A 12,015-nucleotide genomic window follows, 5' to 3' on the forward strand; every position below is an offset into this window, starting at 1 on the left:
GAAATACTAGCGTAATTACTGACTCGTTAATTCCAATTTTTTATTCAATGATATTTTATTAAAATTCAATTGGATTGATACAAAATTGAACTGACAAGATAGGTTACAAAAAAAAAAGAACATTAAAAAAACAGTTTATAAAAGTTGTATAGCGCATTTCATGGACTACATTTCATAGATAGATTTTCAGAAAGACCCCCGTCCACATGCCAGATAAAGAATGAACATGTACAACAGGAATAGACTGACAAGGATTCCCTTTTAATTAGCCTGATTGGAATTGTTCTGTGACTCCCAAATATAAAAGAATCAATCCCTTCCACAGCAATGGACTGTACAGCATGACAAATTTTCAAACGAATCCCAGAAGTTGCTCTGGAAGTACTTTAAAAGAAATATATGGTCTGAGACCCCACATGTTATAAATTAGCCCTGAAAAAAACTCTTTTTGTATTTGTTTATGACTATTAACACTTAATAATTAGTGTTTTGTGATTCTAATGAAAAATAGTGCAAAGCCTGTTTGATTTGTTTCCTCCAAGTAAATTTACACCTTCTCCAAGATCACAGGCAGACATCACACACAACATCTGCAGGTTCTTTAAGGTTCTTTGAAGATGAGGAACTACTCTAAGGAAGGCACATTTTTGTAGAAAACTATAAAGCTATACTTTATCCAAAATCACAGGACACTTCTTTGAAGACACATCTGTACATTAAGTAGGAAGAAATCACAAATTCAAACACCGTCTAAAAATCAACTATCGAGACTATGCCCTTTTTTTAAAGGAGCAGTAACATAGCACACTACATGTATTAAAAGATGTGCTTTGAAGGCAAACCATGTTTCCAGACACAACAATAAGACATTCAAAAAAAAAACAAACAAACAAAACCAAATTACCATAGGGAGACTCTCCTTAAGTTGAATGTTTGGCAATATCATAACCTTTCTCAGCATAATACTCAGTGTAGCAACTAGTCCAGTGAAAGACTTCATTTCTAAAAAATAGAATATTTACATAAATATTGCATTTCCTTTCTAGTATGCATTCTATGCCACTGAGCTACTAATCTACAAAATAGGTGTAAAGTTTCTGATGCATGCTATAAAAATTATATGACCATTGGTAGATGTTTCAGTGGAACAAAGCTGTGCTGCTGCAACATTCAGGTGTAAGGCCAGAACCTCAGTAAAGCTGAAAGACACAGCTGTCATTTTAACTGCACCATCTAACACCTTCAGGCTCTCTGCTCTGACTCACAGGTTATGAACATACCACATTTACATACTCAGCGCGTGTTGCCATTTCCTGGCCATGAACATTCACTGAATACAATGTAACCAATACAATCAAAATGTGACGTATGAAGCTTATATGATATATGACACAAACGGGCACTGTGGTTTGGAACAGATATGTGAATGAGTGGTTTCAAGGATGAATGGATGGATGGATATGCAGATAAATGTGGGACAGTCGGATGCCTCAGCAGCTGCTGTCCTTTGCGTCCTTGCTCTCCTCAGGCACCCGATGCACCAGCTGATGGGTGGAGTCCTGGATGCTGCTGCTGTGTGATAGGTTTAAAGCTGGATGCTGCTGTCCACTGGGGACCTGCCTGGTCTCTGACAGCTCGCTCCTTGGAGTCATCCTAAATCAGCCCGGACACAATACAGATTATTGGTGCAGATATAGTTTCATATAACAAGAACAAGAGAAGAAAAAGTTGAACTGCACAAGAAATATATATCAACATCTAAAATACAGTAGTTTTGTTTGTACTTTTAGCAATCATGAGGGATAAAACCAAAACAATAAAACCAGTCCTAACCAAGGTATTTCATATCTGTATCACTTACCTCCCATCTGGGACTCTGTGCGTGCTCTCTGAGCGGCTGCTGATCTTACTGGAGCTCCCGCCTTTGCTACGTCTCTCTCCTCCCCCCTCCCTCTCCCTCTCCCTCTCCCCTCTCCTGGAGCTTCGGCTGGAGGTGCCCCTGTCCAGGTGCTCTCTGACTGAGGTCTCAGACAGAGAACCTTGTGCATATGGCTCGTGATTACCCAGTGCAGAGGCTCCTTGATTGGTTACGGTGGCGGTGGTGGAGACATTGGAGAGTGCAGCACCAGTACTTGTGCCCATGGACTTGGAGATGACCTTGAGCTTGTGGGAGGTCGGCTTGTAGTGCTTCTTCTTGTGCTGGACGCGGCTGTTGTGCTTGAGGAAGAACTCGCAGGACTCCTGCAGCACCCGGCGGCTCTCACTGATGGGACTGTGGGTCAGAGAGCAGGACAGTATAGTGAAACTATATATTTGTTTGTCATGGAAACAGAAAGCAAACAGGTAACGTAACAGGAGATGTAGTCTCACTCTCTCTTGCGAGTCCTGTTGAAGAAGTAGGCCCACTCAGAGCACGTCTTTTTGCTGCTGACCCAGAACACTGCAGATATTCCAACCACCAGAGTCATTAAGTATTTCACCAGAAACAGGGAGAGGTCCGGCCTGTCGAGCTCTGCTGTCTGAAACAAAGAGACATACCCAAACCATAATAGAATCCTTCTGATTTAGTGTGTATAAACTGACCAAACCAATGTCTGACTTTAGACAAAATCAATCTTTTGAACTTTATGAGTCATATACTGACATTTAACAAGCTAGTTTGGTTTTTTCTTTTTGACATTGTTATTTTTACATCTTTTCTTTGATTTTTCTGGGTCATTTTCACACTGTATGATGGCACACTTAAGTTATAAACTACACATTACATTTTAGGAGAATAAGTGATTTGGAATAGACAAGCATTTTAAAATTGAAATAACTATGATATATCAATATTCTATAAAATATAAATATGCTGCTGTTTCTCTATACTGGATGCTTGGTCTGTTTTAGTTCTGTAAGCTGCCTTTTGAAATAAAATGACAAAGAAAATAACACAGACTAACAAGCCTATTAAAACATCTGAGTAAATAGTTGAGTTTCATTGTCTCAAATTTGCTGTGCTGTACCTCATCTAGAGCTTAATTTGACCAACACAGGTTTGCGTATGAAATACAATTGAGGAAAAAAATGCTTACGTTTTTGCGAACTGAGCTCCATTTTTAGTTGCAAATTATTTTAAGTCTTTTAATTAACTGCAAGTGTAAAATCTTTCTCTTTCTCTCTCTCACACACACTTTAACATTAGCTTAGCACTCCCTTTAAGTTGACAAAAACAAGCTGTTGACCTTTAACCAACAGCATTAACCGAGTAAGTGGAACTAACAAGTCAGTGAGTTTGAAAACCTTTTCTAATATGTCCTTGCTCAGAGCCAAAACAATAAGTCCCAGCTACCTTGTAGGAGCAGGGGATGCTGTACTCCTGACAGCGGTCGTTGATCCAGGTATTCTCCCAGGTGCTGCGGTGACTCTGTTCGTAGGTGTAGCAGGCTAACAGGGTGACCAATGGGACCAGGTAGAGGCAGCTGAACACGCCGATGCGGATCATGAACTTCTTCAGCTTCTCCTGGTTGCGCTCGTCATGCTGGATGACCTGCCGGACGTTATTTAAAGAAACGATGCCTGCCAGGATGAGGAAAAGGCCAACTATGACACCCACGCACAGAGGAGCCAAAACAAAGTAGCGCAGGGCGTCCAGGTCGTAAAGCCCCACAAAACAAACACCGCTGATGTTGTCCCCTTCAACTTTGTTCAGAGCCAGCAGCATGACGGTTAGCGCCCCGGGGATCCCCCAGGCAGCAGAATGGAACCACACCTAAAGACACAAGACACATTTATCAATACTTTGAGAACTGCATCTACAATTTTCATGGTTGCTAATAGCTTGCATTTGCTTATTTTCTATTTATGTCCTACCTTGGTTATTTTTTTTGCAATCCTTCCTTATTCTCTATTCTCTCCATTATTTGCTATTTGCAACTAACAAATTACCTTAAATTCTTAGAAAACGTACCGCTTTCTTCTCTATAGCCTCACAGCTCCACTTGGGTCCAGCTGCAAGGAACCAGGTGATGGTGAGGATGACCCACCATACGATACCAGCGATGGAGAAGAAGTAGAGCAGCATGAAAAACAGAGTGCAGCCTTTGCTCTGAGAGCCCAACACCACAGTATCCACGCCGGCAGGATGAGTTGCTTTGGTACAAGCAGCGTTGTTCCCCAGCAAGAAACCGATGAAGTACATGAGTGAGACCAAGCTGTAGCAGACGGCATAGAAGATTATGGGGCGCTCAGGATAGCGGAAACGCTTAACATCAATGAGGAACGTGAGGAAGGTGAAGAGCGTTGCACCCAAGCAGATGATAGAGCACACGCCGATGAAGCTCTTGGCAAATTCAATGTCATGAGGTTTGAAGTACATATTGGAGCAAGGAGGAGCACAGTCCTGGGCACCCAGGAATGATGATCCATGGCCTGGCTTGGTCTTCAGCTGCAGTGGGCACCAGAAGCCAAGGTCCCTCTTGGCTGATGACAAGGGCATTGGGGTGGTTACGGGAGGTGTCACGCTATCATGCAAGCTACAGCTGTCCAATCTAGGGGGAAAAACAACTCTTTTAATGGATTGTTCAAGAACCACTGGTTTTTCTCTAGATTGTCAGCAATTGTGGTTTTCTTACTTGTCACACTGTAGCTCAGGAGGCCATGTGATGCCAAAGATTCGTATATTCTCCTTACACTCAGACAGAACAGTCTCACACTCCTCTCTGCATGGATGGATCACCATGTCGTCCTCGGTGCATGCTGGAACAAAAGCTTGGCATAGGAAGTGGTGGACATCTGGAGAGCACCGCAGGTTAACCAGAGGCATGAATGGCTGGGGATGGAGAGAAAAGTTATGCAATATTAACTTTGTCGGTATGAGAGGTTGTGATTCATGCTTCAAGTTTATCTGAAAGACCACAAACTTGCCCAATATATTCTAAGAGAGTCTGGTTATCAATGGAAGTGATTTAAACAGCTAGAAAACAGGCAAAAAGTATTGCATTTTAATCTTTAATATTCTTTTGACATGTCCCAAATCTTTACTTTTTTTCTGGATAATTTCACCTCTTCAAGTCGGGTCACAAGTCATCTTTGCTTCATTTTAAGGTGTCACATAAGGTGTCCATAAAAAGTGGAACTCCTGCTCTACGTATTCACTTTATTTTGCTGATCTGCAGTGATCTACAGCACCACACAAAGGGGCCCATTCACTGGCTGGGAACCATACTCTTCCGTTTCAACACACTGGTCAAGAGCTTGAGGACTGAGAAGCGGGGGGGGTGTGATATAGGTGGCAGGAAATGAGTGCACAGACGTTTGGAAACACACGACGACAGACCAGGAAGGCTGGAATGCACAGAGCTGTTAACAGGCTAGGCTGCTGAGCGACAGTATTAGTGTGTCTAATGCACAATATGTGTGGATTTATCACTGGCATACACAGCTTACACTGCAGACAACTTTATGTCTGTTAAACAAGATCAGATGATGCCTATGCTGATGTTTCTAAATCCTAGGATTTTGAGCAAGTGTATACTTTTTAGATTTGCAGCGCTCCCTTTATAATTGCTTCTAAACCACTAACATCACCCACAATACTTTTTTCACTCAAAATGCATTAAAACATGTGAATGTTTTAGAGTTTTGTTTGAACATCATCAGCCAGTATCAGACCAACATGCATGGAATGACTTTTGTCAATCTATACGGCTAATATTTGCACACAAAACACACACATACACTCCAACACAGCCCACGATTCAATGTTTCCTGCCCTCGTTTTTCCCCCCTGAAATCCAGCCTGGCGGCAGGCCCACATCTCCGGGGCCCAGGCTTTCCCTCTCTGACAGTAAGTGCCCTTGTTTCTCACTGGTGGAGGTCCTGGACTCCTTCTCAATGAGCTGCCCATTGCTCAACAATATGACCTTTATTTGTTTTATGGCAGAGTTACTGTAAAAACTACCCCCATTTCAGAAAGCTTCAACCAGGTTCAGTGCTACAAGTCGAGCTGATTTGCTCCTGGAGACAAAATTCTCTGCAGACAATTTCAGAGCAAAGTACTTCAAGGATTAAATGATCCCAAAAAATGGCTAGAAAATCACTTTTCAAACTTTAAAGTACTGTAAGCGTTTCCTGACCACTGCAGTACGTCAATTAGTCTTGTCATTCTCTTTGTATGCTAACCCTTCAAACTTTTGTACTTCAAATGCTGGCAAACACGGGTGGAATCTGGGACCGAGGGTGGAAAAAGGTTAGCCCTCCTCCGGAAAAGCCTACTGATAGGATGGACTGAGCCCATACCAAGGCAGAAATCTACTTGATTACAGCGTTAGGGCATTGTGATAAATCACTGAACACTTTCAAAGAGAGCTATGTACAGTATGTAATGTTGAATGTAGGCCAGACAGTGTAAGCCTGTCACCTGGGAGACAGGACCTTGGAGGTAAAACTGTGTATAGTTGGGGGGGTGAGTGAGTGATTAACAGGGAGAGAGAGTGAATACTCGTTGTGGTATGCAGGGAAGGCTTTGTGTGAGACTGGGTGTGTCCCTCCCCTTCCTCCAGAAATCAAAGGCCCCTCACAACAAAGTCGATGAAGTTGCCTGTGGCCAAGTATGATGTGACTTAAAAAGCCAGTACCTGCTAGCCTGCTACCTTTGCCAGATGCCACACAAAAAGACTCCTTCAACAGATCACTGCTCATGCTCAATGTTCTGACACCAAATGTGTGTAATCCAAACCCTAGCCTCAAGGAATGCCAGGACATAAGATGCATCAACTACAGAAACTGAGTTCACTGCTGAGGAGAGACATAAGACAACACTAGAGTCTAGAGACAGGTAAGACAAACAAGGCCAGTGACTAACGTCGCATTAGGCAAAGTTTTTACATGTTGATCAGCCCAAAGAAAAATACAAGGTCAAAATTTGAATTCTCCTCACTTTTGTGCCAAGAAATATAATTAATTATGACACAGCGACTATTGTGCAACAGATTAAAAATCTTTTGACATAACATATTTGTGAACAACAAAACAAAACAAACAAAAAACTTCCCATTGCAGCTCCTGACTGACATTTGATTGACATCATCAATCATCACAGCTTACAATGTTACCCAGCAGTCAAAAATTCACGCATCCTCAGCAGCACGAACACAGGCTGCACGATACCAACAGAATAATAAATAAAACGTAACTCTCTTCTTTCTGGTGATTACAATCAAAAGAAATGACAGGTAGGTACAGTATATACCCATGTCAAAAATTAACTTAACTGAAATTAAGAGCAACATAAGCATCTGCTCAACAACAGAAACAGAAAATAACTTTACATCACTTGCAAATCTTCACCTTTCTTTTACAAAAAAATCATCACAGAGTAAACAGACAGAAAGCTTAGTGACATCACCCTACGTTACTTGGTAATGAACAAAAGTACTTTTCAAAAAAGAGATCCTACCAGGAACTACTAGCCTGCAAAACTGTGAAGTGAAACCACAACTTGAAAATGTCTCGTAAAACAAATGACGTCTTACTTGATATTCACACCTGCTGTGAATAAAATGTTTTCAACACTTTATTTAAAAATAGTGCTCTATAACAATCGGGCAGGATCAGCAGACAAACTGTGGCTGATAAACTGTGTGTCCCTGTTGATGACCACTATGAAATGGTAATTATGGTTCACCCACAATGCGCTTCTGAAAGCCAACAGACGCTGACATTTATAGACTGAAGTCGCTAATAGCACTAATAATAGCACTAATCCCAGCGATTATTTTGAGATGATATTCATTATCTTTAAATGTGACTTGACTTGTAATTTTATTTACAAGCAGAGGAAGCTTTTCAACACAAGCCAATATAATTACAACTCTACATGGAAGCCAAGACTAATGACAATTATAACGGTGGATCAACAGCTGCGAAACCAGCCCTTGACATAAGGCTTTTCCCTTTAAGAGCTCTAAGGTTTGAAAAATCATCTCATTCCAAACTAACATGACTAACTCATATATATATTCTGTATCAGTGTGTCCCAGTTTATCATTTATGTGCAAAACACATAAACAACAAATTCACCCTAATTACTTTTGGAACTCTACTAGAATTAAAAATAAATTTTTGTGGGTTTGAAAAATTGTTGGTGCTTGGCCAAATACGGTTCACACCAACGGAATGGATCTGTGTTGACTGTTCCATTACCACAATTAACAGCAACACCACAGTCCTAGATGGGAAGAAGATCAAATCGGGCCTATAAATTAAGAACTGATCAACTGAAAATAAAATACTGGTAAATAACATAATATATAAATAAATTGTCAACTTGTGAGTAGACACGACTGATTAGCTTTTACTCAAAAAAGCCAATAGTGTCAAAAAAGTAGCAAAACAAACTGGTATGTGACATCTTTTGAGGACTCACCTCCATATTACTGGCTGCAATATCCTGGTCATAGTGCTCCATCATGTTAGGAAAGAAGGTCATGTTGTAGGGCATCCCCAAGCACCAATGCACTTTGATGGGCTCGCAGGTGAACAGGCTATGGGCACTGCAGCTTCCCACCCATATCAGAGCCAGGCACACCCACAGTGGTCCTGGCAGCAGCATCTCAACAGCTGAACAGGAATGGGAGTGTGTGTGTGTGAGAATAACTAGAACAGGTTTCTTTCTGGCTCAGAGGGAGGATATTTTGGCATAAACGTTGAGTTTCCCTGGCTCACGCTGTCATCCACAGTTCACTTCTCCTAGGGTCATCTCAGTGGTGCCGATGGGCACTGTGGTAGGTAAAACTTTTCCATCAAGTGGGCAGCATGTGACTCCAGGTCACAGACAGGAAGAGCACATTCCTGAAAATAAAGTATTTATAATGAAACAGGAAGTGGTGGAATGCAATTAAATACATTTACTTTAGGCTAAATTTGAGTTACTCACAATTTAGTAGTATGTTCTGTTCATGTCACTTTATAATTCTACTCCACCGCAACAAAGGAGGAAATATTCTACTTTTTACTCTGTTACAATTATATGAGAGCTTTACTCACTTTGCAAAATAATTCAAGAAGAGCTCCACCTCACCTAACAACAACACTTAAATTCCACTACTTAATGCAAGAGTACAACAATAAACTAATGGTATCATAAATTACAGTATAGAAGTCACTGCATGAGTACATCCATCCATTTTCTATACCACTTATCCATCAGGGTCACATGGGGGCTGGAGCCTATCCCAGCTGACTATGGGCGAGAGGTCGGGTTCCCTGGACTGGTTGCCAGTCAGTCTCAGGGAACTCTCACCTAGGGGCAATGTAGAGTAGCCAATTAACCTAATGTGTGCTGTTGGAATTGTGGGAGGAAGCTGGAAAACCCACACAGGCACAGGGAGAACATGCAAACTCCACATAGAAGGGCCCAGACCGGGATTCGAACCTGGAACCCTCTTGCTATGAGGTGACAGTGCTAACCACTGCACCACCGTGCCGCCCTTCATGACAATTACTATTAATACTTTAAGTACATTTTACAGATTACACTTACATGTTTTACTTAAATAACATTTTCAGTGCATGCGTTTTACTTGCAAATGACTATGATGTTTTACTGGAGTGTCTGCTATCTGATTCAATTCAATTGTGAGGTTCATTTTTGGATCACAACCAACATTTCATAAAGACCTGTCTTCGAGATCCTGAACTGAAATTTGTGCAGGTGGCTATTTCAATATTTAGCCTTGTATAGCGCTGCAGAGCAGGAACAGAACTAACAGATCTAATAGGAACTAATAGGCTAATTCAGAACAACATTTGTTCTATATACTACAAGTGTTGCAGGAGTTTTGACTTATTTAGATTTTTTTTCCTTTCTCCATGCACCTTTGAAGTAGGTGAAGTTGTGCCATAAAGCCCTGCTCTGCACACTGAAACCTGATCATCTTAAGAGTCTATCAGACGACTTCTCGTTGTGCTGTCATCTAGAGAGATACACTGAGCTAAGCAAAATGAAAGATATCAAACACTTTTCTGGGCACCCCTACAGGTCTTTTAAGGTCCCCAGGCTCTAGTTTTAAGGAGCACTATATCAGTGAGATGTAATTAAGAGAACAAAATCTTGTCAGTCCCTGTGCAGACTTGAAAAGTATATGCATTTGCACTGGATGGGGAATGCTAAAGATCCAGGCTGATTTGGTAGAATGAGTCTGAGCTTGTTGGTGCATATTAAACTTCACACTAAAGTGTAACAGTTTCACATACTTGCACAAGCAACTGAGAATCTTGAAAGCCTGACAGAATGTAATACTTCCCCACTGACTACAAAAGCTAAGTATCGGTAGGTTTAGATTTTCATGGGGGCTCATACAGGACTAGTTTCAGATATTTGTTCTAGTTATATTCTGGCACATGTACTTATGCACAGTGGTGGAATATAACAAGTACATGAATATTTCCTTTTTCTGCTAATTTATACTTTCTACACCACTCCTGTTCACTATCACATATTGTACTCCACTAGATTTTTTGACAGCTTTAGTTTTTAGTTTAGTTTACTGTGCAGATTTACTTTAATAGAAATAGAAAACATAATCAACAGATAAATTATAATGTAATATCATAGACTGAGGTAACTTTATTGATCCCTGAGGGGAAATTCACAAACTGCACTGGAAAACAAACTACATTAAGCAGTTGAACAGCCTTCTTCCAGCTTGAACCAAGTCATGAACATATGAATTCTCCAACAATTGTAATCCAGTAATATAATAAACCTTATTCTAAAATATGCCATTCTGCATATTTCATTCTTTAGTACATTTTGATGACAATACATTTTTAGTTTTGCTTGAGTAAAAACTTTACATGCCTGACTTACTTGTAACGGAGCCTTTCTACACTTTGTTACTACTTTTAATTAAGTGCAATATCTGAGTACTTCTTCTAACACTGCGTGTCTATTAAAATAAGTAGTATTTCAAGTTTATCGATCATAAAATATCATGTTTTTGAAGCATATATGAATTGTTTATATGAACGAATACGTGATAATTATCATATGCTGCTCATCATTCGCAATAAAACTTTACCTAATGCCACCACATCATGTTTCCGTGCAATATAACCACCTGTAAAGTATAACCATTATAAGTGGCGACAGGGTAAGGCATTTTAGTTATTAGCATACACTTTTCGGTTAGCATATTAGCAGTGATTAAAGAGACAATAAAAGTTAGCAAAACACATATTTGACACGTACTACCCACAACACCGCTTCATATAAAACACCGACATGTGCAGGACAGTAAAAACGTAACTAATAAGTTTCCTTCAAAACTGCAGGAATTAACTGCTTCTCGGTCGGTTAAGGACTTAAAAGTGTACGACAGGCTAGACAGGAAAGTCGTTTTCCCGTAAACTGGACACCAAATGCGGGGAGCGAGTACAGTAGACATCCCTGCCTACTACGGGACGGGGGCCCCGAAACAACTTAGGCACAGGAAAGTTAAAATTCTAAGGAATTTTAAAAAACCCGAAATATAAGCACTTACCCCTAAATGCCCAGGTGCTCGTGTAACAGCTAACTACACGGATACTCGCTGAAGCAATTCCGTAGGGAGTGTGGTGGCGTTTTTCCTGCGACAAGCTCCAGCACAGACCTTGCGTCTTTTCTTGTCTGGCTGTTGAGAAGCGAAGATGCTTTCAGGTATCGTTGGAAAGGTTGATATTTTGTCACTAACCGATGCTAACACTTAATAGATCAGTGTAATGTTGCAACAAAATGGAACCATACGGAAAACAATAATTGTGAAACATTTCCTGGCCTAAACAGTCATATCAGTTACATTTGTGCTTTTGAATAAATCTTACATTTTTGAAAGTTAAGATCGTGTGAAATTTTTAACTGTGTGATAAGTGCTCATATAGCCTACAAATGCAAGAAAAATAACTTCTGAAAAGAACCAAACGCAAAGTTGCACAGCAACAAAACAGAAGATTGACGGGGAGCACTTGAACGTAGCATGATGAGATAGAGAA

The 12,015-nt window shown here is 40.6% G+C and overlaps 1 protein-coding gene across 1 annotated transcript; it reads right to left on the reverse strand.

The window, feature by feature from the left end:
• Positions 1-36: 36 nt before the first annotated feature.
• On the reverse strand, positions 37-11,678 carry LOC124064846 (frizzled-6-like). Its single transcript, XM_046399662.1, has 8 exons — positions 11,529-11,678; positions 8,411-8,835; positions 4,617-4,813; positions 3,953-4,532; positions 3,335-3,754; positions 2,371-2,519; positions 1,862-2,272; positions 37-1,653 (listed from the first exon to the last, which is right to left on the reverse strand). Exons 2-8 carry the CDS (start codon positions 8,594-8,596, stop codon positions 1,491-1,493), a joined length of 2,106 nt encoding a protein of 701 aa, XP_046255618.1. The 5' UTR covers positions 8,597-8,835; positions 11,529-11,678; the 3' UTR covers positions 37-1,490.
• Positions 11,679-12,015: the final 337 nt, after the last annotated feature.

The sequence above is a fragment of the Scatophagus argus genome, chromosome 9 (genome assembly GCF_020382885.2).
Source record: "Scatophagus argus isolate fScaArg1 chromosome 9, fScaArg1.pri, whole genome shotgun sequence".
In the NCBI taxonomy this organism is placed as follows: Eukaryota; Metazoa; Chordata; class Actinopteri; family Scatophagidae; genus Scatophagus; species Scatophagus argus.